General features: G+C 68.1%; 4 protein-coding genes across 7 annotated transcripts; 3 read left to right on the top strand and 1 right to left on the bottom strand.

Annotated features, from left to right (window-relative positions):
• The first annotated feature begins 2,465 nt into the window (after positions 1 to 2,465).
• On the top strand, positions 2,466 to 8,623 carry SEPTIN12 (septin 12). 4 transcript variants are annotated; one of them, XM_063344130.1, is made up of 10 exons: positions 2,473 to 2,934; positions 5,479 to 5,682; positions 6,626 to 6,754; positions 6,869 to 6,950; positions 7,050 to 7,187; positions 7,618 to 7,735; positions 7,817 to 7,912; positions 8,005 to 8,101; positions 8,301 to 8,352; positions 8,473 to 8,623. In XM_063344130.1, exons 1-10 carry the CDS (start codon positions 2,547 to 2,549, stop codon positions 8,615 to 8,617), a joined length of 1,449 nt encoding a protein of 482 aa, XP_063200200.1. In that variant the 5' UTR covers positions 2,473 to 2,546; the 3' UTR covers positions 8,618 to 8,623. The 4 variants fall into 4 exon arrangements, with proteins under 4 accessions (XP_063200199.1, XP_063200200.1, XP_063200201.1 ...); XM_063344129.1 differs by having other exon boundaries at positions 2,466 to 2,934; positions 8,005 to 8,352; XM_063344131.1 differs by lacking the exon at positions 2,473 to 2,934 and adding an exon at positions 4,123 to 4,569 and having other exon boundaries at positions 8,005 to 8,352.
• A 1,133-nt stretch (positions 8,624 to 9,756) lies between these two features.
• MYADM (myeloid associated differentiation marker) lies at positions 9,757 to 10,829 on the top strand. Its single transcript, XM_063344134.1, has one exon. The coding sequence runs from the start codon at positions 9,767 to 9,769 to the stop codon at positions 10,628 to 10,630; it is 864 nt and encodes a 287-aa protein (XP_063200204.1). The 5' UTR covers positions 9,757 to 9,766; the 3' UTR covers positions 10,631 to 10,829.
• Positions 10,830 to 13,357: 2,528 nt separating this feature from the next.
• Positions 13,358 to 21,599, top strand: LOC134519835 (cytoplasmic phosphatidylinositol transfer protein 1-like). Its single transcript, XM_063344523.1, has 10 exons — positions 13,358 to 13,494; positions 14,983 to 15,092; positions 16,220 to 16,368; positions 18,412 to 18,500; positions 18,687 to 18,694; positions 19,120 to 19,191; positions 19,293 to 19,388; positions 19,507 to 19,662; positions 19,777 to 19,840; positions 20,718 to 21,599. The coding sequence occupies exons 2-10, from the start codon at positions 15,045 to 15,047 to the stop codon at positions 20,981 to 20,983; spliced, it is 948 nt and encodes a 315-aa protein (XP_063200593.1). The 5' UTR covers positions 13,358 to 13,494; positions 14,983 to 15,044; the 3' UTR covers positions 20,984 to 21,599.
• Positions 21,600 to 21,615: 16 nt separating this feature from the next.
• MSS51 (MSS51 mitochondrial translational activator) lies at positions 21,616 to 24,739 on the bottom strand. Its single transcript, XM_063344521.1, has 6 exons — positions 24,255 to 24,739; positions 23,806 to 23,961; positions 23,467 to 23,591; positions 22,697 to 23,260; positions 22,130 to 22,223; positions 21,616 to 22,051 (listed from the first exon to the last, which is right to left on the bottom strand). Exons 1-6 carry the CDS (start codon positions 24,722 to 24,724, stop codon positions 21,775 to 21,777), a joined length of 1,686 nt encoding a protein of 561 aa, XP_063200591.1. The 5' UTR covers positions 24,725 to 24,739; the 3' UTR covers positions 21,616 to 21,774.
• Between the last annotated feature and the right edge of the window lie 13 nt (positions 24,740 to 24,752).

Genomic DNA, 24,752 nt, shown 5'->3' with positions numbered 1-24,752 from the left:
CCGCCGGGGCTTCGCCATGGGGCCGGGCAGCGACGGCGAGAGCCTCCGCAGCTCATCCTCTAGCCTGGAGAGCCCGGCACCCACTGGCCCCCCCCAGCTGCCGAGCAAGCCCCCGGCCACTGGCCCCAGCTTGAAGAAGGTCCCGTCCCATGGCAGCGTCTTCCCGACGGAGCTGGAGCATCCCCTCGGCGGGGCCACCGCCAGCCACAGCTCGCTGCCGGCGCTGGACCTGCACATCGCCGAGGAGCTGGGGATGGGGACCCCCCTGCCGGACCCCCTGCCGTGGGGCACCCAGAGCGACCAGCTCCACACACACCAGCCTTCCTCCTCCTCCTCCTCCTCCTCCTCCTCCTCCTCCTGCTCCCTGGCCCAATATGATGCCACCGGCGCAGCCCCGGGGCTCTCCACGCTCCCCGAGGGGCCGGGGGGGTGGGACACGGCCCCCCACGTCCCACCCCGGCCACAGCTGAGGGTCAGCCTTGGCGCCAGCCCCGGCCTGGCCCGCCGGCCCCCACTGCTCCTCCGGGGCCAAGGGGAGGCAGCCCCGGTCCCCGCAGCCCCCTGCCCGGGGAGGGCTGAGGGGTCACGGCCACCGCTGGCCCCCCAGGCCGCCCCCTTCAAGCTGGTGTCCCAGCCGCAGACGGTGCAAGTGAGCTCCCAGCCCGCCTTCCTCGGGGGGCTGGTGCTGGTGCCAGCCATGGGGACCCCGGCAGCACCCGGAGGCGGTGGCAGAGTCGGGGTGACACCCCCCAGCACAGGGCTGGCGGGGCCGTGGGGACCCCGCGTGGTAGTGGCAGCTCCCGGCGAGGCTGCAGGCGGCGGCTGGGCTGCGGTGACGCCAGAGCACGGTAGGACTCGCTCCTGTCCCCTCTCCCCACCGGGACCCCCTTGCTGGGCATGACGTTGCCAAACCCCCCCGCCTCGGTGACCCCTGCCGCCTCCAGCCACCCCAGCGCTGCCCATGCTGGGGAGGGTGGTAATGCGGGGCCACGGTGACGCTGGGGACAACGCGGCCAGGATGGGCCCCACCAGCTCCCCCCTCCCTCCCCGGTGGTGCTGTGCGGCGCGTTGGATGCCGCCCGCCCGGCACGGCGCGTGGCGGCGGCGGCGGTGGGGGGGGCCAGCCATGCAGCACGAAGCCGAGCGCGGTGCTGGCAGGACTCCCGTCCCACCCGGCCCCGGGGTGCCTGGCGAGCTTCCCGCGCCGCCCTAGCGCTAATTGTTTTCCCCGGCGCGGGGAGACAGGTCGGGACACATGTGCCCCATCGGCGGCAGCGCCAGGGCCCCCGCGCGTGCCGGCTATCACCCCGCGATCTTGTCCCACGTCCAGCCCTTTCTTCCCTTCTCATCCCTCCTTCGCCTTGGCACGGGGGAGGGATCCTGTTCCACCCTTCCCGCCGGGGCGCAGGAGGTGGCGGGGGGCCAAGGTGCGCTGGGGCGTGCTCGGCGCGCGCCTCGTGCCGGGGAGGGGTGGGAAGGACGCGGGGCTCCCCGGCACAGCCGTACCCTCGGCTGCCACCGCGCCGGCGTGGGCACTGCCGAGCCCGTGCCTGTCCCCAAGCGCAGGGCGGGGGACCGCTGGTGTCCCCCTTCCCCGCGGCCGCGCCAGGGAAGGCTGGAGGACACCGGGGTGGCCGGGAGATGGCCACCGCCGCCGGGGCTCCCTGTTTAGGCGCTTGGGGCTGGTTGCCCGTCTCGCTGGGGTGTCATGGGAGCCGCCGTCGCCGGGCTCTAAGTACTGACGCCGGGGAAGGCATCCATACATCTGCTCCGGGCTGGTGAATCATCCCCCAGCAATGCCCGTGGCCGCGTGGCCCAGCCAGCCCGGCTGCCCCACCGGCCCGCCGCTGGCCAGGGAGGTGGGGACGGTGCTCGGGGCCGAGTCGGAGTGACGGGGACACAAGGGGACGGTGTTTGGGGCTGAGCTGGGGTGATGGGGACACAGGGGCATGGTGCTCAGGGCTGAGCCAGGGTGACGGGGACACGGGGGGACAGTGCTTGGGCTGAGCCAGGGTGATGGGGACATGGGGGGACAGTGCTCAGGGCCCAGTCAGGGTGATGGTGACACGGAGGGATGGTGTTCGGGAATGAGCTGGGATGATGGGGACACAGGGGGATGGTGGTTGGGGCTGAGCTGGGGTGATAGGGCCATGGTGCTTGGGGATGAGCTGGGGTGATGGGACATGGGGGGACAGTGATCGGGGATGAGCCAGGGTGATGGGGACACAGGGGAACAACGCTTGGGAATGAGCCCGACACGGGGCGGGGGGGTGCTCGGGGAGAAGCCAGGGTGATGGGCACACGGGGGAACAGTGCTTGGGGCGAAGCTGGGGTGATGGGGACACAGGGTGTGGTGCTGGGCGCTGAGCCAGGGTGATGGGGACACGGGGGGACGGTGCTCGGGGCTGAGCCAGGGTGATGGGGACACAGGGGGACGGTGCTCGGGGCCGAGCCGGGGTTTGGCAGGGTGGCCGAGCCTGGCGTGCCCAAGCTGCGGAGCGGGGCGCCAGCCAGCGGGCAGCGCCTGGGCACCGGCTGCCCTGCAGATGGCACGGGGCTGGCAGGGGCTGCTGGCCATGGCGGTTTCTCTGCCAGGAAGAGGTGGGGACGCGCCGTTTCCTCTCCCGGGAGGCCACCGCAGCCCCCAGCCGCTGGCACCCGTGGGGTGGCAGTGGGGCGGGGGGTGGCACGCTTGGTCCCGCGCCCTGTGGGGGAAAGCACCAAGCGAGCCGGTGGCCGCCGTGTTTCACTTCCACGCCGGGTCGCCCACGCAGGGCCCCGGGCGAGGAGGAGGAGGAGGAGGAGGAGGAGAAGGAGCGGAGGAGGAGCCGTGGGCTGCAGCCACCCTCCCCGCCTTGCACCCCAGGAGCCATTTGGCCCCGGTGACCAGCTCTCGGCGGCGGCAGCAGCCCCGGCTCCGGCCGGCTCGCCCAGGTAGGGGTGGCCGTGGCGGCGGCGGCGGGCAGGGTGGCGTGCGGGCAGGGTGGGTGCTGCCACCGGGGCAGGGTGAGCCCCTAAGTCCCCGCTCCCCTGCGGGCGGGCACGCGCGGAGTTTCGCCCGCCGGCTCACTTCTGCTTCTGCTCACCGTGGCTCCCGACTGCGCCACAGCCAGCCGGCCAGGCAGGATGGCTCCCGGTCCGTCCACAGATGGGGATTGTCACCGCCGTCCCCTTGGGTTGCGTTTGGCGCTGGGAGAGGTGCCGGCATTTCTGGGTCAGGCTCGGCCGGGTGGGTAGAGATGCTCCTCGCCGGTGTGGTGGACACCTCTCCCTCCGCATCCCCCAAATCCTCCATCCCTGTGCCGGAGGGGCCAGATCCCTTTTCCCCACCTGATCCGGAGCCACGTTCTCCCCATCCGATGCCCAGTTTGGCACGGCGGCGAGCAGCCAGGCCGGGAGCTTCTCTCCCGGCTCATCCTCTCCCAGCGCCCTCCGCCCCTGGAGCCTTATTACAGACTTCCCTAGGGAACCGGGCAATTAGCCCCGCATCAGTAATTAAATCCGTGGAGGAGACCACGGACCCGGGATTACCCGCCCCTGCCTGGAAAATAAGAGCATCTTTAATGAGTCCTCGAACAGGTCTGGCTGCAGGAGCCATTCGCCCCGGAGGTGCGCGGTGATGCCGAAGAGCTTCCACGCGGCCGCCCGGCTGCCAGCCGTTGCCCATGGCGGTTTTCGGCAGCGAGGGCAGGGACAGAGGGTGCGGGGATCGGGTCCCACCCGGGGTGGGGGGATGGTTGCGGGTGCAGCAGCCGGTGTTGCCAGGCACCCCACGGCTCTACCCGCCGCCCCCTTCGGAGGGTACAAGGACCACATCATGGCTGCGGTGGGCAGCTGCATCACTTGGTTCTGTCCCGGCAACCGCCGGGGGGGGGGGGTGACAGGGACCGGGGTGTGTGGGGGGGAGCCGCTGGGTGTCACCGCTATCACCAGGAAGTCCCCGGCTGTTTCGCCACTTCCGAGGAACACCCCGACTGGTGGCAGGGAGGGGGGGGGAGCTGGGACACATGGCACTGCTGTCCCCAACCCTGCCATCGCCCCTGTCACCCCATGGCAACAGCATCCCTGGGGGTGGCGGTGGGGGGGTGGGGGTGGCACCCCTGGGATGCTGTTGCCGTGGCAACGGGGATGTTTGTCTCCATCATCTCTTGGTGCCCCCAGGCTGGCCCCTACCCACCCGTGCCTTATACCCAGGCTTGCATGGCACACGGCGGTGGCCTTGGCAGGGCATCTGGTCTCCGTCGGCAGCCCCGGCCATCGGCAAGCTGCCGCCCCGGCTTCGCCGCCGCCAAGAACCGGCTGGCACATATGTGGCGTGGGCGGGGGGGGAACGGGACGGGACGCAGGCGCCGTGGGGTACTGCGGCAGGGCCACCAACCCTCGCCAGGGAGCTGGTGGGTGCCAGCGGGGATGGGACCCCCGAGCGCTCCTGCTTCTCTTCGATGCCACCGCGGCCACCCATGGGGGTGATGGGTGCCATCCATGGGTGGGGGGGGAGGGGGTCATCCCTGTGCTGGTGTTCCCCACTTGCAGTGGCCTGGCTGGAGGCCGAGCGATGCCAACTGCCAGGTGGGCACCTTCCCCAGCCCACCGGGCAACCGGCAAGCTGGGCGCAGGGGCTTGGCTGTGGCGGGGAGGGGGCTGGGAAAGGGTGGGGGGGCCGGTGGGGGAGGAGAGAGAGGGGGAGGGATGTTGCCATATTGCCATGCTGGTCGTGTGTGGGAGCGGCAGCCTCGCCAGAGCCGGGTTTGGTGCCAGCCGGGGGGCTGGCTGGCTGTGGCGCTGATGGGGACGGGGACGCTGATGGCGCCCGGGGGACACCCCCCCCACACCCCGACCGTAGCGGGGTGCTGAGCGAGGGCACTGCGGCGCTGAGGTAGGACCCGAACAATGGCCATGCCGGGCAGCGGGAGGAGGAGGAGGAGGAAGAAAGGGCTCGGGGGGCCCCCCAACCTGCTTCACAAAGGGCTGGGGCAGGCGCGGAGCTCTGGTGGCCCCCACGGTCCCCCAGGTGAACCCCGTGCCTGTCCCCAACACCCCCCCGGGGCTACAGGGGGGGTGCCCGGGTCCGATGTGGGGTGACACCTCCTGCTGCGGGGCTGGAGCGGGCACTGCAGGAGGCGGCCTCGGCGTGGGTGGCAACGTGGGCTGGGCAAAGGGTGCCCATGGTGGCCACTGTGCCCCATGTCACCACCTCCCAGAGCATGGTGGCATGGCAGGGTTTCGGACAGGGCTACCCGCCGGCACGGCCACCCCCAGGATGCCACCACGCCGCCTCCCTGTCCCCCTCCGTCTGCGGGGGGCCGGCGTGTCCCGTTGCCATGCCGAGCCTCACCGGCTGCCAGGAATGTGCCGGGGCTACGTGTCCGCCGGGGTGACTGCTGCTGGGGCAACGGTGGCTGCGGAGGGGTGGGCACCGGCGGGGGTGTGTGTGTGGGGGGGTTGTCCGGGCTCACCCGCCTTCGCCCACCCGTGCAGGGAGCAGCCTGGAGCCCCAGGAGCACAGCATGGAGCCGCCGGCCGCGCCGCCGGAGGAGGAGGAGGAGGAGGAGATGCCCCTCACCGCGGCGCCCGGCCCGGCGGGTTGCCAGCTCTTCGGTTACGTGGGAATCGAAGCCGTGCTCGACCAGATGAAAATCAAAACCATGAAGATGGGCTTCGAGTTCAACATCATGGTTGTGGGTGAGCGCCGGCTGCGGGGTTTGCACCCGGTTGGGGTGGGAATCCTGGCTCTGATGGCACTATGCTGGGGGACATTACGCTTTTATGGAATTTTAAGGGATTTAAGCAATAAATTGAAGAGGAGCAACATCCTGTACCTGATAATATAGCGGTGCTGATGGGTGAGCTCATCCCAGCCGCCGGGATGCTCCCAAATGGATACTAAGGTGTTATCAACTTGGGGAATGAATTTACTGGGGGATAATTCAGAGCTATCCCAACCTCTGGGATGCTCCCAAATAGGTACCAAGGTGTTACCACTTTGGGGAATAAATTTATTGGGGGAGGGATAAACCGGAGCTATGGAATGTGCCATATAATGGGTGCCAAGGTGTTATCACCTTGGGGAATGAATTTACTGGGGGATGAACCGGAGCTATCCCAACATCTGGGATGCTCCCAAGTAGGTACCAAGGTGTTACCATCCTGGGAAATAAATTTGCTGGGGGATGAGCCGGAGCTATCCCAACCTCCGGGATGCTCCCAAATGGGTGCCAAGGTGTTACCATCCTCAGGAATAAATTTATTGGGGGGGAGAAACCAGAGCTATTCCAACCTCTGGGATGTTCCTGATTGGGTCCTGAGGTGTTATCAGCCTGGGGAATGAATTTATTTGGGGTACAATCCAGAGCTCTCCAGATTTCTAGGATGCTCCCAAATTGGTGCCAAGGTGTTATCATCCTCAGGAATAAATTTATTGGGGGGACAAACCGGGGCTATCCAGACTTCTAGGATGCTCCCAAGTAGGTACCGAGGTGTTATCATCCCAGGGAATAAATTTACTGGGGGAGAAACCGGAGCTATTCCAGCCTCTGGGCTGCTCCCAAATGGATACTGAGGTATTGATTGCCCTGGAATTAATTTATCATGGGGGATAAACTGGAGCTGTCGGCGTCCCCTGCAGGGCAGAGCGGGCTGGGGAAATCAACGATGGTGAACACCCTCTTCAAGTCCAAGGTGAGCCGCAAAGCCTCGCAGCCCGGCCAGGAGGAACGCATCCCCAAGACGGTGCAGCTGCAGTCCGTCACCCATGGTAAGGTCACCACCATGGGGTGTCCCACCAACCATGGGGAGAAGCAGGGGACCAGGGTGGGGGGATGGTCTGAGGCTGCGTTCGCGGTTGCTGACCTGCGTCTCTGCCCCATAGTCATCGAGGAGAAGGGTGTGAAGATGAAGCTGACGGTGACGGACACGCCGGGGTTCGGGGACCAGATCAACAACGAGAACTGGTAGGACACGATGTGGTGCAGCATCCCAGCTTGGTGGGTGGCAATTTTAGGGGGGGGAGGTTGAGCTCAGATGCTGTCCCCCCAACTCTTCATCCCCAGCTGGGATCCCATCATCAAATACATCAACGAGCAGTACGAGAGGTACCTGCGTGAGGAGATCCTCATCACCCGCAAGAGGAAGATCCCGGACACCCGCGTCCATGTATGCGTCTACTTCATCCCCCCCACGGGTCACTGGTGAGTCCCCACTCACAGCACCCATGGGTGCTCCCTGCTTGGTGGTGTGGGTCATCCTGGGGCGATGGTGGTAGGGTCACCTCGGGACGGTGATGGTGTTGTCATCCCAGGGTGATGGTGACGCAAGTCATCCTGGGGTGATGGTCATGGCGGTCACCCTGGGGTGATGGTGGTGGTGGGGTCACCCTGGGGTGATGGTGGTGGTGGGGTCAACATGGGGTGATGGTGGTGGTGGGGTCACCCTGGGGTGGTGATGGTGGTGCAGGTCATCCTGGGGTGATGGTCATGGAGGTCACCCTGGGGTGGTGATGGTGGGGTCACCCTGGGGTGATGGTGGTGGTGGGGTCACCCTGGGGTGGTGATGGTGGTGCGGGTCACCCTGGGGTGATGGTCATGGGGGTCACCCTGGGGTGATGGTGGTCCTTGGCAGGCTGCGTCCGCTGGACCTGGAGTTCATGCGGCGGCTCAGCAAGATCGTCAACGTGGTGCCGGTGATCGCCAAAGCCGACTCCCTCACCCTGGAGGAACGGACAGAGTTCAAGCAACGGGTGAGGACAAATCCCCGAGGGGCTCCCGGGGTGCCGCGTGTGTCCCCCCCCAAACCCCAACTCAAGCCCTGTATCCCGCAGATCCAGGGGGACCTGAAGGCCCACGCCATCAGCGTGTACCCGCAGGAGGACTTCGACCAGGACCCAGATGACAGGGCACTGAACGACAGGATTCGGGTGAGTGCCGGGATGCTGGGACTGGGGGTGCTGCTGTCCCTGGGGGGAACCCGGCAGCACCCCAGGGCGAGCGTGCTCCTCTGCGCCGGCAGGAGAAGATCCCCTTCGCCGTGGTGGGGGCGGACCAGGAGCACCAGGTGAACGGCAAGCGGGTGCTGGGCCGCAAGACCAAGTGGGGCATCATCGAAGGTGAGCGGAGCCCCTTGCGCCCCCAGGAACAGGGCGAGGGTCCAACGGGGGGTGCGGGGAGCAGCACCCACGGGTGCATCCCTGCCCGCGTGGGTGCTGAGGCGGGGGAGGGGTGCGGCGTGAAGCGGTGCCGGTGCTCCGGTGGTGCCGGGACGTGCTCCCCGAGCATCCCGCTGCCCCGCTCTGCCTTGCTTTGCAGTGGAGAACCCGGCGCACTGCGAGTTCGCCCTCCTGCGGGACCTGCTGATCCGGTGAGGGGCGGAGGGGGGGACGGGATAGCAGGGGGGACAGCACCCCGCGGCGGTGGGGGGACGGTGGCAGCGGGGATGGTGACTTGATGCCCTTCCCTCCCCGCTGCCGCCCCGGGGCAGGTCCCACCTGCAGGACCTGAAGGACATCACCCACAACGTCCATTACGAGAGCTACCGCGTGCGGCGGCTGAACGAGAGCAACGGGCCGGCGCTGAGCCCCCCCAACGGGCTGCCCGGCAAGGGCGAGGGTGGCAGTGACCTCTGAGCTGCCATGTGTCCTGTCCCCCCCCCCCACCCGGAGCCACCACTGGACCCCCACGGCTGTGCCCGTCCCCTGCCCACCAGTGGCTGCGCCCGGACCCTGCCTGGGATGAGGACACCCCCCTCCTCCGAGAGCGCCACGCTGCCCCTGGGTTTGGTCCCCAGGTCCCTCGTCCCCAAGCTCCGTCATGGGCACAGACCCCATGCGTGACATTAAAGGTCAGCCCGGAGCCTTCAGCCTTCGCCATCATCATCCTCCTGCTGCACCCTCTGCTTCTGACGTGCCACCACCCTCCTGCGCTGGGGCCATGGGGCGAGACCCTTCCCTGCCACGGTGCTGCCAGGGCGCCTGGTGCCATCACCATTCAGGCACCCCAGGGAAGTGGCGGTGCTGCCGGCGGGGTGCTGGTGGCACCACGGGTGGCCGGGGCGGGGTAAGGTGCCGGTCCCCTCCCCACAGTCACCCCACCTACCCTGCCGGGTGATGGCAGCTGGCACGGCCGGACTTTGAGCCGCTTATCGGGTGGCGGAGGTGCTGGGAGGGGTGTGGAGGTGCCGGGAGGGGTGCGAAGCTGCCACCTGCGAGGGTGTGTGTGTGGGGGGGGCGCTACACCCAGCTGCTCCCCACTGTGGCACCCCCCCCGCCAGGGGCACCCTCAAACCCCTCGGGTGTCCCCAGTGGGCGCAGCCCCGGCGTGGCATGGGGATGGGAGTGCCCCCTCGGGCAGTCCCCCCCCAGTGCTCCAGGGGTGCATGAAAGGTCCCTTTGTGCCTCCCGCCGTGGGCAGAGCCAGGGCACAGTGCCAGGACGGCGGCTCCCTGTCCCGCCCCGGCCCCCCTCGCCCCCCCCAGCCCTGCCGCGGGGCTCAGCGTCACCGCAAGCACCAGCACCCTTCGCCCAGCCCCGCGTTAATCATCCACCCGCCCGTGCCGCGGCCACCGCCAGCCCCCAGCAGCCACCTCGGCGAGGCGGTGGCGGCGGTGGTGGCGGTGGCAGCAGAGCCCGGGGGGGGGTCCTCAGCACGGGTGGCTCGGGGGGCCGGAGGCTCCCTGCCCCGCGCCCCACCCCTCCGTCCCGACACCCAGATAAGAGTGGCTACCAGCAGCACCCATTTCCCGGCACGCGGCGTGCGTGGGAGAGCTGGCCGGGACCATGGCCATGGCGACGGTGAACCTCCGTGCCGTGACCTCCTGGGTGGGCATCGCCCGGCTCTTTGCCGTCGTGCTGTCCTGCGTCGCCTTCAGCTTGGTGGCCTCCACGGGGGAGTACAAGAGTCCCTATGGGACGTGGTGCATGTTCACCTGGTGCTTCTGCTTCGCCGTGACGCTGGTGGTGCTCGTGCTGGAGCTGCTGGAGTTCTACTCTGCGCTGCCAATCTCCTGGGATGACTTCACCTCGGCTTTCTCCATGCTGGCGGCGTTGATGGTCTTCACCACCTCGGTGGTCTACCCCTCCACCTCCATCGGCAGCCCCTGCAGCAGCCACTGTGCCCAGAAGGCTGTGGCCACCACCGCCTCCTGCCTCTGCTTCCTCGCCTACGCCCTCGAGGTGGGGCTGACCCGCGCCAAGCCGGGGGACATCAGCAGCTTCCTCTCCACCGTGCCAGGCCTCCTCAAGGTCTTTGAAGTCTACGTGGCCTGCCTCATCTTCTCCTTGCTGGATAGCTACGCTTCAGAAGCCGGCCTGCAGTGGTGCGTGGCTGTCTACTCCATCTGCTTCATCATCACCTTCCTCATCATCATCTTCACCATCGGCCGGTGCCTCGCCTACATTCCCTGCCCGCTGGAGAAGATGCTGGTGGGCTACAACGCCCTGGCCCTGGTGATGTACATCACCGCCACCGTCCTCTGGCCCCTTTACAGCTTCAAGGACACTAAACGCCCCAACCCCTGCAACAGTGAGTGCACCTGGAACAAGCACCTGGGGGTCACCTTCCTCACCATCTTCAACCTCATTGCCTACTTGGTGGACCTGATCTACTCCACCAGGATGGTCTTCATCAGGACCCCTTCATAAGGGCGAGGGGTGGCCCCTGTGGGGCGAGGGGTGGTGGGACGCGGCTTGGGGGCCGGTGCTGGTGTGGGGCTGCCAGCGGAGCTGAGGAAGAGGTTGGACGCCTCGGAAAGCTCCTTCTCCCCGCGCCAGAGCGGAGAGGCACCGGGTGCTCCTGCAGGGAGCCCGGCCTGGGGAGGGGGCCTGGTGAGGGGGTCCAGGGTGCTCCCGAAACCCTGGAGCTGGAGGGGAGGGGGGGGGCTTTGGGATTAAACTGGGTCATTTTTCACTTGCTTCTGCCTCCTCTTTCTTCCCTCTCCTGGCTTTCTGTGGGATCCTTCCCGGTGGCGTGGGGGGCTCGGGGGTGAGAAATGGCAGGGGAGGGGGGGACACCAGCAGCACTGGGGGGGTGCTGGTAGTGCCTGGGGGGGGCCACCGGGTTTCAGCAAATCCTCTTTTCTCCTCCTTGTTGACTCGGCACCGGAGTGAAACAGGGCATGACCAGGAAAAACCCAACCCGGATGATTTTTTGCCTTGGCACCAGCACAGGACCCTGCCGAACTGGTTCGGGAGGAATGCGGCTGCTGGTGGTGGTGGGGGGGGGTTTGCTGAGAGCCCGCCAGGCCCTTGTCATCAGCACCGCCAGGTCCTGGTCCCCACCACCGTCACCCCAGCGGGAGCCCCACTGGGTTTGGTCCCAGCCACGCTGGCAGGAGCCCAGTGCCTGCTGCTTTGCCCCTTGGGGGCTAACGGGGAGTCCCCTACCCGGGAGGGGGCACAGGGCAGGGGGATGGCTGTCGCCCTGTCCACCAAACCTGAGGGTGCTGGGACATGTCACCAGGAGGACGGTGGCACCACAGGGCAGTATACCAGGAAGATGGCAGGCAGATACGGACCGGTGCCAGCAGGGGAAGGTGTGCCCGATGGGCAGAGCTCCTGGCACAGCAGTCCCGGATGTGGGATGGGTGCCACGGGCCACCCCGGAGACTTTTGGGGCCACCGGCCCCAGCCCGCACTGCTCTCTCTGCTTCTGGTTGCCCCAGAACTAGCCCCAGCCTGGGGCCATCACTGATGCCTCGGGGCTGCCAGGGCTGTGGGGCATGCCAGGATCCATCCCCGCTGCCTCCAGGCTTCTGGGGCCATGGGACATGCACAGGGTCCAGCCCCACTGCCTCAGGGCTACCAGAGCCATGGGGCATGCCAGGGCCCATCACTGAAGCTGACGGGGCCATGGGTCATGCCGGGGCCCGTCACCACTGCCTCCGGGCTACTAGAGCCATGGGGCATGCTGGGGCCCATCACCGCTGCCTTGGGGCTGCCGGGGTCATGGGACATGCTGGGGTCCATCACCACTGCCTGGGGGCTTGCTGGGGGCTACAGACGGGGTCCCCGCCACCACGAGATGGCGCAGACTGGCTGCCACGGTGACAAAAGAGCCCGAACCCAGCCTTGGACGCTGCATGCCACCCATGGGTGCTACGGTGCCCCGGCGAGTGGGACCTCTGTGCCAGGGCCACCGCAGTGGGGCGTCCCAGCACTGCTGGTGATGACAATGCCACGGGTGGCCTGGAGGGGTGTCCCCACCATCTGGTCCATGTCCTCATGGTGGCCATCACCCCGTGGCACCCTGGCACCGGCTGGGCTGCTCCCCTGCACCCCGGAGAGTGCCGCGGTGCCACGCTCACACCGTGCGGCGCAGCTGGGCCTTCGCCCTCCCGGCAGGGCCATGGCAGCCGCTCCCAGCCTCCCAGCCAGAATTTTGGGAGCGAAAAAAAAGGGAAAACCACAGCAACCGGGCGCAGCCCTGCCCAGCACCCGAGCGCAGCTATTTTTAGTGCCAGGGTTGATTGAAATTCATGGAGGAAAGGGGCAGGGGGAGCGCGATGACGGCGGCGGCTGTCACCGGTTATGAGTTGTGGCACTTGGTGCCGGTAATGTGTTCAGCTCCGAATGGCATGCGGGCAGCACCGACACACGGGGTGCGGTGAGGCTGGGGTGCAGGAGGCCGGGCGGGCAATGGGGTGCTGGGGGTGGGGGGCAGGAAGAAGTTTGGGGGGGATCCCAGCTCCCTGCACCCAGCTGGGGGTGGGAGAAGGGGCTCAGCGGGAGGTCCCGGGCCGGGGGGCCCACTGGGGCTCTGCGCCTGGGGGAGAGCCGGGGGCATCCCCCAGATGGGGCACACGGTGGCTGTTGGGGATCCCAGGGAGCACCCCGGTGTCAGTCTGTGCCATGCTGGGGGGGCCCCGGTGCTGGTGCAGTGCACTGGTGCCAGTGCCAGTGCTGGTGCCAGTGCGGTGCAAGTGTGGTGCGGTGCAGTGAAATGCCGGTCCCGGTCCCGGTACGATGCTGGTGAGGTGCAATTCCAGTCCTGGTCCTAGTCCTGGTGTGGTGGGGTGCCGGTGCATTGCAATGCCGGTGCCGGTGCAGTGCCGGTGCGGTGCAATGCTGGTCTCGCTCCCATTCCCGGTCTCGGTACGATGCCAGTGTGGTGGAATCCCGGTCCTGCTCCCTGTCCCGCTGTGGTGATGGTGCAGTGCTGTGCCGTGCCGGTCCTGATCCCGCTCCCGGTCCCGGTGCGGTGTGATGGGGTGTCAGTGCGGTGCAATGCCGGTGCTTTACCGGTGCGGTGCGGTGCCGGTGGGGTGCAATGTTGCTCCGGTCCCGCTGCGGTCCCCGTGAGGTGCCGGTCCCGGTGCAGGTGCGGTGCGGTGCGGGTGCGGTGCCGGTGCATTCCTCCCCCTAGGGGTCGGTGTGCCGCGGCGCGGGAGGCGGTGCGGGAGGCGGCGCGCTCCTGCGCACGGGCCGGGGCGGCCGGGGCACGGCGGCGGCGGCGGCAGCGGGAGCTGGCACCGGCACCGGCACCGGCACCGGCACCGCCACGGGCCCGGGTGAGTGCGGCCGGGGCGGGGGGCGGCGGGAGACCCGGCCCCGCGGGGGATGCGGCGGAGCGGGCCGGGCGGGAGGGAGGGCTGCGGTGGGGAGGGGGCGGCGGAGCCCGGGCCGGGGGGAGCGCTGCCGGTGCTGCCGGTCCCGGCCCCGAGGTGTGTGTCGTCGTCCCCCTGCCCGCTTGTCCCGGCAGCACGGCGGGCTGGACCCCACCCCCCCCCGCCTCCACCGGGCAGCCCCGGAGGCCACCCCCGCCCCGGACGGGACGTTCCCCCCCGACTCCCAGGGCAGCCCCGGACCCCTCCGGGCCGGTCTGAGCTGCCCCGGTGCCGGGATGGGGCAGGGGACGCGGTGTCCCTGGGGTCACCCCCGCCTGGGGTGCTCCATGCTCCCGGGGGTCCCCGGGGTGTCCCCTCCCTCGCTGAACCCTGCCGCATGCCGGGGCTGCCCCTGTCCCCCGGCCCGGGGCTGCGGGGGCCCGGGGCGGGGTGAGGAGACCCCCCCCGGGGGTGCTTACGGCTTCCACCAGCACCCATCCCTCTTCCCTGTCAGCAGGGTAACGCTGTGTCCCCAAGTGCCCCCAGGGATGCCCCTGTGCCCCTCAGTGCCCCCAGGGACACCCCTATGTCCCCAGTTGGACAAACTGCCCCCAGACAAGACCCTCCGTGAGCCCCACCTCTGCCCCCTCCAAGGTCTGATCCCCCGTTCAGGGTGACTGTTTGGGGGGCTTATGTCCCCTCCCTGCCCCATGGGGCTGGGGGCCACGGCCAGGAGCCCCCTGAGCTGCTCCGTTACCCACCCTGAACACCCCCAGCCCCAGATGGAGCAGGGGCCGGGGAGCGAGCGGGGTAGCCTGGCAGTGCCACTGGCCGGGGTGGGTGCTGGGGGGCAACCCCAGGGTGGGTGCTGGCCAGGATGGGTGCTGGGGGGAGGGGGGGACAGCCCCAGGGTGGGGGCTCTGGCTCCAGGCCAGGGGAAGGACATCTCACAACAAGGACATGGCCATGGGTGCTCCCTGGGAGCAGCCCCCCAGGGCAGGCCAGAGCGTGGGTGCCCAGGGGTGGGTCCCCATGAGCATCCTGGTGTCCCTGCAACCCTCTCGCTGCACTGGCCACCGCGATCGGCTGTGGATGTGTCACCCCAAAGGGATGGCACCGTATACTGGGGGGGGGACAAGTGTGCTCCAAGGCAGCTGCCTAGAGGTGCGGGTGTCCGCCTGGCAGGGAAGGGGTTAACGCCACAGGGGGGTTTCGGGGTGCCGGGGTGTCCCCAGCCAGGTACACCCAGGCTGCTCCTCGCACCGGTGACCTCACGCCACTGCCATAGCAACGGCTCATGAAGTCACCGGGTGCCGAGAGCGAGCGGGGCGGCCGCCTCGAGCGTGGGGTGATGGGATGGGAGCGTGGGAGGCTGCCGAGCGCCGGCCCCCCCCGGCTCTCACCGCGCCCCCTCCCTCCCCCACCCCCCACTTCCCCGGCTATCCCCCCCAGAATGAGCTGTGCCCCCGCCAGCGCCGACGCCTCCGCCTGACCCCCGCCCTGCCCCTGCCACCATGCTCATCAAGGAGTACCGCATCTGCATGCCGCTCACCACCGAGGAGGTGAGTGGGGGGCAGCGGGGGGCTGCCTCTGCAGCTGGGAAAGGGGGGTGTCACTTGGAAGAGGGGTGCGGAGGCAGCAGGGAGCCCCGAGCCCCTGGACACGGGTGCTCGGCTGCAGGGACCCACCGATGGAGGGGGCGGTGGGTGGGGATCCCATACCCCCAGCAGCGAGGTGCCAGCCTGGAGAGGGGCTGGGGGACACCATGACCCCCTTTGCCATCCTGGCTTGTGGCAGGGACTCTCTGCCCTGGCTGAGCCACCGAGGTGTGCTTTGGCCATGGCCGTTGGGTTCGGGATGCTCCATGCGAGCCCGGAGCCGTGGTTTGGGGCGCAGGTGTGGGGACAGCCCATCCCTGGGCACGGTGACCTTGGGGAGCCTGACGGCAGCACCGCTCAGAGGCAGCCCGGCCCCGGGACCACGGGATGAGCCAGCGGGTGAAGGGCACGGGGAGTTTGGGTGGCTGCGAGAGCCAGTGCTGGAGGGGAGCAGGGGCTCAATCCCTGCTCCATCAGGGAGCCCGAATCCCCGTCGGCGAACAGCGGCCATAGCAGCATCCCCGGCCAAGGTCCCTGGCGAGCTCCCGGTGCCGCCGGGGCCGCGTCGGGGAGCCGTGGTAGAGGTGCCCTCCCCGGGCACCGGTTTTGTGTTCACATCCGGGGAAGGTTTCCAGTTAGGCAGTTTCCAGTTAGTTATCTCCTTCTTGGAGAGGCGATAAGATCAGGCTGGCGGTTAGGGTGATGGATGGGATCTTCCGCGGCACAATAAAACACATATTGCGCAGCCGCATCATCAAATACACATATATCTTTATACATATCTATATGTATCTATCTGCATATACGGTTTTGCCTCGCATCCCGGGTTGCTCGCTGAGCAAAAAGCCTCCGGGCAAAGCACTCGGACACCGGGAAAGAGCGGGGAGGGGAGGATCCGTCCCTTGCCTGGCTGCTGGAGCAGCTCAGGGACAGAGGGGTTGAAACAGGGTGCCCCAGGAGACCCCTGCTTGGGGTCCATCACCTCTTTGCTCCGTGCCTCAGTTTCCCCTCTCGGCGGCGTGGCTGGAAACCCATTGTCTGCCGGCGAGGAGGGGGGGGCGGCAGGGCTGAGGTGGGCGCTGTGGTTGCAGTACCGCGTGGGGCAGCTCTACACCATCAGCAAGCACAGCCACCAGGAGAGCGAGAAGGGCGAGGGCGTGGAGGTGGTGAAGAACGAGCCCCACGAGGACCCCGTCCACGGCCCCGGCCAGTTCACCGAGAAGCGCGTCCACCTCTCCAGGTGAGGTTGCGGCTCCGGCGAGGGGGGCTGGGTGCCGAGGGGACCCCCACCCCCGGCTCCGTGGGGCAGGGCGGGGGGTGGGCAAGCATCCCTCCCTCCAAAACACCCCCTGGGAACATCCTGCCTGGGTCTTCAACACCCTGCGGCGTGGCTGCACCCATCCCCCAGGGTGCGTCCATCTCCCCGGGGTGCACCCAGCTTTGGGGGCTGTACCTGTCTCTTAGGGTCCACCCCTCTCCTGGGGTGCACTTATTTTGGGGGATTGCACCCATCTCCTGGGGTGCACCCATCTCCCAGGCTGCACTCTTCTTCAGGGGGTGCCCCCAGCTTTGGGGGCTGCACCCAGCTTTGGGGGCTATACCTATCTTTTGGGGTGCACCCATCTCCTGGGGTGCAGTTATTTTGGGGGGCTGCACCCATCTCCCAGGGTGAACCCATCTAAAGGGGCTGCACCCATCTTTGGGGGCTGTCTCGCAGGGTGCACGCATCTTCCTAGGGGTGCAGCCCTCTCCAGGGGTTGCGCTCATCTCCTGGGGTGCACTTGTCTTGGGGGACTGCACCCATCTCTTGGGGGGTGCAGCCATCTCCCAGGGTGAACCCATCTTTGGGGGCTGTCTCCCAGGGTGAAGCCATCTTCAGAGGCTGCACCCATCTTTAGGGGCTGCACCCATATTTGGGGGTATCTCGCAGACATGCCCCCATCTTTGGGGGCTGTCTCCCAGGGTGTACCCATCTTCCAAGGGCTGCAGCCCTCTCCTGGGGTGCCCCCATCTCCTGGGGTGCCCCCATCTTGCAGACTTGCCCCCCTCACCTGCTGGGCACCCATCGCCAGGTACCGTTGGGTGCCTCCGCTGCGCTTTTGGGATGCCTGGGCTCCTGCTCTGCCCGTCCCTGGGGTTGTCCCCGCGTCCCCTCGCGCAGCCCCAGGTGCCCGTGGGGTGGCCGCTGGCCCCCAGCACTGCTGTCCCCGTGTCCCCGCTGCCGGCTGCGGCACGACGCGGCGCGGGAGTCGCTGGCGTGAGACGGGCTATTTTTAGCTGCGGCGCTCACGATTCCCCTCTCGGGGATGGTATTTATAACGCCTGCAAATTAATCCAAACCCACCTCCCGGCTCCTCTGGGGGCCCGATCCTGCCCTGGGAGCGTGGGCAGCCATGGGGTGCTGGGGCAGGGTGGGCAGGGGATGCTGGGGCCAATGGGGGCACCCTGGGGTCTTGGCCCTGGGCAGGTGGGAGGGGGTCCTGGGAAGGGAAGAGGGGTCCCTGGGGGGGTGTAGGGGTGCCTGGGGAGGAGGTGGGGGTCCTGGGGAGGTGACATGGATCCCCGGGGGGTCCTGAGGTGCAGGTCATGGTACTTGGGTGCGCCCCAAGGTGATGGTCCTGGGGAGGTGGCAGGGGTCCTGGGGGGGTGCCGGGGTGCAGATGATGGTCATCGGAAAGTGGCAGAGGTCCTTGAGGGGGTGCTGGGGTGCAGATGAAGGTCCTATGGAGGTGGCGGGGTCCCTGGGAGGGTCCTGGGGTGCAGATGAGGGTCCTGGGGAGGTGGCAGGTGTCCTTGGGGGGGGGGCCTGGGGTGCAGATGGAGGTCCTGGGGAGGTGGCAGGAGTCCTTCAGGTGATGCTGGGGTGCAGGTGGGTCCTGGGGAGGTGGGCAGGGTCCCTGGGGGGTGCTGGAGTGCAGGTGATGGTCCTGGGGAGGTCGCAGAGGTCCTTGGAGGGGGGTCCTGGGGTGCAGATGAGGGTCCTGGGGAGGTGGCAGGGGTCCCTGGGCAGGGGGGTGCTGGGGTGCAGGTGATGGACCTTGGGAGGTGGCAGGATTCCCTGGGGGGTGCTGGGGTGCAGATGAGGGTGCATGGAGGGGTGTTGGGGTGGAGGTGATGGTCCTGGGTAGCAGGTGGGGGTCCCTGGGGAGGGGCCAGGACTGTGCTGTGGGGAGCTGCATTCAGTGGAGCAGGGCTGGGTGGCACTGGGCAGGGCTGTGCCCGCTGGCCATATCCTGCCCTGAGCAGAGCCCCCCCCTCGCCCCCGCCGCTGATCCCCCCGCAGCAAACTGCCGAGCTGGGCACGGGCAGTAACCCCCCGCATCTTCTACGTCACGGAGAAAGCCTGGAACTACTACCCCTACACCATCACTGGTGAGCACGGGGCAGGGCGCGGGGATGGGCACCACCGGGCACCCTGCCCCTCTCCGACGGTGGCCACGGGCTACCAGGAGAGCCTGGCCATGGCCACTTTCCCGATCTCACTGCTCCCTCTCTCCCCACGTGATGCCACCCGGCGATGCCACCCCGTGATGCTGACGTGCCCCGGTGTCCCTGCAGAGTACACGGTAAGGAGGTGGCATGGGGGGATCTGGCCCCTTCCCCAGCACCTGGCATGGCCAGGGAGGGGGCAGTGTGTGTGGGGGGTCCCTCAGGGTGGGTGTCCTTGGGGCTGAGGGGGTCCCTTGGGGTTGGTGGTCCGTCAGGGTGGGTGTCCCTTGGGGTGGGGGTCCCTAGGGGTAGGTGTCCTTGGCGGTGGGCATCCCTGGGGGTGGGCATCCCTGGTGTTTGGGTGTCTCCTGGGGGTGGGTGTCCCTTGAGGATGGGTATCCCTTAGGGTGGGTGTCCTCAGGGCTGGACATTCCTCAGTGCTGGGCATCCTTGGGGGTGGGTGTCCCTTTGGGGTGGGTGTCCATCAGGATGGGCATCCTGGGGAGTGAGCGTCCCTCGGGACAGGCATCCCTTGGTGCCAGCTGATGCCCACTCCCCACAGTGCTCCTTCCTGCCCAAGTTCTCCATCTACATCGAGACCAAGTACGAGGACAACTGCGGGGACAGTGAGAACGTGAGTCTGCGCCGCAGCTGAGACCTGGCAAACTCATCACAGGGGACACATACACACACACGCGCGCGGCCGGCACCTCTCACCCTCCCTTCTCTCCCCAGATCTTCCGCAGCGATAAAATCCTGGGCGACCACGAGGTCTCCTTCCTGGACATCGCCTTTGACGAGATCCCCGAGCGTTACTACCGCAGCCTGGAGGTAGCACGGGTGGGGATGGGGGAAGCTCCTGGGGGCCACCCCCTTGTCTCTCATCCCCGGCGGGGGCAGGGGGGGGCACTCACTGTTCTGCTCTGCCCCCCCCCCCCATCTCTCCCAGGACCCCCGTTTCTTTAGCTCAGCCAAGACGGGCCGGGGGCCGCTGCGGGAGGGCTGGCGCCAGCACACCAAGCCCATCATGTGCTCCTACAAACTGGTGAGCGTCAAGTTCGAGGTGTGGGGGCTGCAGACGCGCGTGGAGCAGTTCGTCCACAAGGTGAGGGGGGGCGGGTCCAGGCCCGGGGATGGGGGGGGGAACGACACATGGGGACATTTTGGTGGGGGGGGGGGGAGCAGTGACAAGGTGCTGACCCCCCGCGGTGCGTCGCAGGTGATCCGGGACATCCTGCTGATCGGGCACCGGCAGGCTTTCGCCTGGGTGGACGAGTGGTGTGGTGAGTGTGCGGGGGGGGGACGGACGCACACGGTCCCCCAGGGTGGCCCTGGACCCCCAGGGTGGCCCCGGACCCCCAGATTGGGAGGGGGCTGTGGATTTAACCGCCCATGCCGCTAACCCCACGGGCAACCTGCTGCCTGCCCTGCCCCTGCCCACACTCCTGCCTGCGCCCCCCCCCCCAGTCCCGCCCTGCCCTGCACGCTGCCTGCATGGGGAAGGCTTGGCCGAAGCATGGCGGGGAGGGAGGGGAGCCCCTGCCTGCGCTGCCTGTGCTGCCTGCACCCCGGCTCTGGCAGGGAGACACACTGGCAGGCGGCTGCTGCATGCTGGCATGGGACGCGGGGGGGACACACACACGGGAGCTCTGGGTGCCAGCAGCGGGGACGGAGCAGGGGTGGGGGGCCGTCCCGGTGAGCGGCTCTCTGCCTTCCAGACATGTCCCTGGAAGAGGTGCGGGCCTTCGAGACTCAGATGCAAGTGGCCACAAACCAAAAGCTGGGGAGCCAGCACCCCTAACCCCCCCGCTGCCTGCAGGGGGACGCACACGTAGGCAGGGGAGGCTGGGGGGGGGGGGGGCTTGTGCACGGTGCCCGCCGAGCCCTCCCCCCTGCACCCCTTGCCCCTCTGCCCTCCCCGTGCATCCCCTGCCTGCCGCTGCCTGCACGCCTCTTCCCCATGCCGGGGCTGGGGGGCTGGCTGCACTGCCCAGTGTCCCCCTCCCTGCCTGTCCCCTTGTCCCCAGCCCCTGTCCCCTTCCCGGCAACCAGCTCGCGGCAGGGGGGGAAAGCCGGTGCCCGGGGCGCAGGCTGCCCCGGGATGATGGGGGGCAGGATGCGTCGGTGCCGAGCAGCCCCAAGCCCGGCTGTGCTCGGCAGGGATGACGATGGAGGAGGTGCGGCGCTACGAGCGGGAGACGCAGGAGGCCACCAACGAGCTCATCGGCCTGGTGGCACCCACCATCTCTGTCAGCGAGGTGGGGCAGCCCACGACCACGCACTCGGCCCCCGCCAGCGCCCCCTCCACCCCCCTCAGCGACGAAGCCCCCGATTTCCTCGCTCCCCCCAAGACTCGCCCCCGCAAGAAGTCAGCGCCGGAGACCCTGACGCTGCCCGCGCTGCGGGAACGCGCTGGCGCCGAGTGACGCCAGCAGTGCCGTACCGTGCCACCTCCCCGGCCAGACCGTGCCAGCCCTGCCGCCTGCCATGGCCCCTCCGACAGGCGCCGACCCCAGGGAGGGACCCACCACTGGGGCGCGGGGAGCCCCGGGGGGTGTCCCCAAGCTACTGCAGGTGCCCACACAGGACATTGCCACCATCGCCATGCTGGACCACCTGGCTGCGCAGGGATGGGACGCCAGGCTGGCATCGGGCGATGCCGCAGGCACTGGGTTGCTCAGCGCCGCCTGCCCTGGTTGCTGCAGGGGCTGGCGAGTAGTGGGGCTGTGGCAACCAGTGCCCAGGTGCCGGTGCCGGTGCTGAGCTCGGCGGGGCTCGGTGAGCGATGCTGGAGCACCACCCTGCAGGGTAGGCACCAGCGCAGGGGCACAGCGCGTGTGACAGTGACAGCTGGGTGCCCGGGTGGGGGGGTCACCGCAGGACCCTGGGGCCACGCAGCCCTGTGCACGGCAGGTCCTGCAGTGGCGGGGTCCCCTTTGCCATCCTTTGGGGGGGCCCTGGCTGCCCCAGGGGGGCTGGGGCAGGCTCAGCTCTCTGTTTTCTTTGGGAAAACAAAGGCCTTTTCAGAAATAAAAGCTCGAGACACGGCGGCTGGCTGCTGGCGGTGGTTTATTTGGCTCTGCGTCCCCGGGATGTGTCTGGTGAGGGATGGCTGGATCGCTGATCCCAGGACGCGGAGACAGGGTCCTGGGACAGGGCAGCGAGGGGCTGGGGGTCGGGTGGGCAGGGCAGGCGGGACGGCACTGCCTGCACGGGGTCAGCCCAGCTCTGGGGCGATGCCCCCAGCTGCACCGGTGGCACTGGGCTCCCCTCTCTGCCAACTGTCATCGTCCCCCAGCTCCTCGGCACCCGGCACGGCCGATGCCGCCGGCCCCAGGAGGGCGATGTAGTAGGAGCTGCAGTAGACAGGTGCCTTGTTGGGGCTGGAGTAGACTTGCTCGGGCCGGAGCGAGGCGAAGGGGTTGGTGGCGTAGCCCATGATGTGCGTCTCGAGCTCCACCAGGATCTGCAGGGAGGACTTCAGCTCCTGCTCGCTGCCGGGAGAAGGGGAGGACGGGCCCCGTTACCGACCGGCTGTGCTGGCACACCGGGGACAGCGGGGCCGTGCTCACCTGTAGACGGTGAAGAGGACGGGCAGGCGGTAGTCCCGCAGCAGCAGCAGGGTGGGCAGCCAGCCGGCCAGCAGGTCCGGGCAGGCGTGGAAACCTGTGGGGAGATGGCGGTGAGGGTCCTGCTCCCCTCCCATCCCACCCCGGGCCCGGGGAAAGCTGGCTCTAACAGCACCCGCTCTGTGCCGGAGACCCCGGTGACACTGGCAGTAGGGATCAGCAGCAAGGTGAGTCCCAGCTCCTGGACAGCACGGGGGGCATCCCCCCCGGCTCTGGGTCCTGGGCTGAGCCACCATGCTGAGACCTGGAGCAGGCAGGGACACCCTTGGGTGCCACCTGCACCCACTGAGCATCTGGGGTAGACGTGGCAGCTGAGCCCCAGGGGGTCATCCTGGCTGCTCCAGCAGCGTGGGATGGCCCATTGCAGCTTGGTGCGCGGCCATGACAAGACCCAGGCACAGCCCAAGCCACCAGCAGTGCTGGGACATTCGGGGTCTGCCCTGTACCCTGCTGGGGACATCCCTCTCTGGGCAGTGAGGGTCCGGGCCCCTCTGCAGCACGGGGACTCACCTGGGTGAAATCCCACCACCAGGTCGGGGCGGGCGGCCAGCTTGGTCTCCACGTGGCTTTCCCAGAAGTCATGGTAGAGCCCCTTGTAGCTGCTGAGGTAGACCCTTCCCCGGGGCGCCGGGGTGGCCAGGGGTGGCCTCATGATGGCTCCATCGACCACGTCCACCCCCACCATCACCACCTCCATGCCCCAGTGTCCCGGGAACATCCGTGTCAACTCGTCGTAGTCCGTCAGCCGGGTATTGAGGGTCTCGACGTGGGACGCTCCCACCACATGCACGGTGAGGACCTTGGCGAAGGGGTCGATGCCGAAAAGCCGCAGCCCCAAGCCGATGGTGAGTGGCCGCGAGTGGAAGTCGGTGACCAGCCGCCGGATGGATTCGCGCAGCTCCCCGTCCTCTGGCCGGGGCTTCCCAGCGTTGGCCCAGAGAAGGGTCATGTACCGCCCGGCCAGGATGGTGTCCAGCTTCTCCTTTAGCTGCCCCTGCATGGAGAACCAGTCCTCCCAGCCCTCCACGTCCCGGGCGGGTTTTGTCCAGGTCTCCGTGGGGAAGGGGATGTCTCCTGGGGGGTAGGAAGACACGTTGGAGGTTGCAGTGATGGCCCAGCAGCCCAGGCTGCCCTTCCCACCTGGGCTGTGCGGGGGCTAGACCCGGCCAGGGGGGCTGGAGCTGGGAGGTGGAATCCCACATCCCTCCATGCTCAAGGTGGGGGGGTCAGGCAGGCTTAGGGGGACACACACAGGGTGGGAGCGGTGTCCCCTGCCCCACCTGTGAAGATGAGCCACTCCACCAACCGATCCAGGGCCACCAGCTTCAGCTTCTTGCAGAACTTTTTGTGCAGCGGCCAGTTGGCACGCTGGCACGCCACGCCGCAGTAGTACACATTCTGGCACCTGGGGAGAGAGGCAGCGTGCCCAGCCACGGCAGGGGGGGGGGCAGGATTCAGCCCCCCAAGCGTGGCTCCCTGCCACCCCCATCCCTGTTTTGGGGGGGAGGTGGAGGTGGGTGTCAGGGCCAGACGCCCCCAGTTTCACCCCGGCCACCGGGCTGGAAGCGAGGGGATGGATCCAGCCCCGTGCCACCAGACCACCTTCCCCCCCACCATACCTCTTGCATCGCCGGAGGCTTTTGGGGTCAGGGAGGGCATCGGGGAGCTTCTTGCACTCAGCGCAAAACTTGAAGGTGTCTTCCATCTTCTGGAACATGTCAAAGTAAGTCCGGATGCCGAAATCACTGCTGCTCTTCCTCCCATCCATGGCAGACCTGCAGACGGTGGCAGAGGTGAGCTCCAGCCCGCGCTGCCCTGCCATCGTGGCGGGGCTGATGTCCTCCTTCCAAGGATTTTTAGCTCCAGCCAAGAGCATCCTGGCCCGGGCTGGGTGGGGACGGGGAGCTGGGGAATGGGCTGGTGGAGGGGTGCAGCCAGGACCCCCCTCAGAGCACCCAGCGTGAGCTGGGAGGGTGGGATGAGCCAGGGGAGATGCTCCAGCGGGCAGGGGGACACACAGGGTGCTCCATCCAGGGCAAAAACCACCCACTCATGGGTGCTCACTCACTTGTAGTCCTCGTAGCTCTTCATGTTGAGCTTCTGGAGGATGACGTGGGATAGTCCCGGCACGTTGCGGTCCATGGCCTGGAAGCCCAGTGAGTCCACGTCGGGTCCTCTCACCTCCGGCTGCTCCACGGGCTTCTTAGGGCGGCCGGTTTTGGGGGCAGCTCCTGTGTTTTGCTGTGCCACAGCGGCTGCGGGAGAGAGGGCTGAGGGCGAGGGGGCCGGTTCGTGGGTCCCCGGTTGGTGCCGGGGTCCCCCCCGCCGCCCCCCCCCGCCCCCGCGTCGCCTCCCGCCTGCCATCCCGCTGGTTGTCCCCGTCCACGCCGGAGGGGAGGACGGAGGATCCGGGTGACGGCGGGCGGCCCCGGCAGCACGTCTCGCTGGTGGGGAGGGAGGGCTGGGCTCAAATGTCAGCTCCAAGCAGACAGCGGCCAAGGCCCCACGGGAATCGGATAGCGGAGCTATTCTGGTCATCCCCTCCCAGGGAACAGGCCAACCCGTG

Source organism: Chroicocephalus ridibundus, chromosome 8, assembly GCF_963924245.1.
Source record: "Chroicocephalus ridibundus chromosome 8, bChrRid1.1, whole genome shotgun sequence".
Taxonomy (NCBI): Eukaryota; Metazoa; Chordata; class Aves; order Charadriiformes; family Laridae; genus Chroicocephalus; species Chroicocephalus ridibundus.
The sequence above is the reverse complement of the archived record's forward strand: the minus strand, read 5'-3'. Positions and strand labels throughout refer to the sequence as shown.

Coding starts and splice junctions, on each gene's coding strand:
- SEPTIN12 (XM_063344129.1), top strand. CDS start 2,547: ATGGCACGGGGCTGGCAGGGGCTGCTGGCCATGGCGGTTTCTCTGCCA. Junction 6,755..6,868: donor GCTGCAGTCCGTCACCCATG/GTAAGGTCACCA, acceptor TCTGCCCCATAG/TCATCGAGGAGAAGGGTGTG. Junction 6,951..7,049: donor CAGATCAACAACGAGAACTG/GTAGGACACGAT, acceptor CTTCATCCCCAG/CTGGGATCCCATCATCAAAT.
- MYADM (XM_063344134.1), top strand. CDS start 9,767: ATGGCCATGGCGACGGTGAACCTCCGTGCCGTGACCTCCTGGGTGGGC.
- LOC134519835 (XM_063344523.1), top strand. CDS start 15,045: ATGCTCATCAAGGAGTACCGCATCTGCATGCCGCTCACCACCGAGGAG. Junction 19,389..19,506: donor GTTACTACCGCAGCCTGGAG/GTAGCACGGGTG, acceptor CATCTCTCCCAG/GACCCCCGTTTCTTTAGCTC. Junction 19,841..20,717: donor CTGGGTGGACGAGTGGTGTG/GTGAGTGTGCGG, acceptor TGTGCTCGGCAG/GGATGACGATGGAGGAGGTG.
- MSS51 (XM_063344521.1), bottom strand. CDS start 24,724: ATGACCAGAATAGCTCCGCTATCCGATTCCCGTGGGGCCTTGGCCGCT. Junction 23,962..24,254: donor AAGAGCTACGAGGACTACAA/GTGAGTGAGCAC, acceptor CACCGTCTGCAG/GTCTGCCATGGATGGGAGGA. Junction 22,052..22,129: donor GTCCTCTTCACCGTCTACAG/GTGAGCACGGCC, acceptor TTCTCCCGGCAG/CGAGCAGGAGCTGAAGTCCT.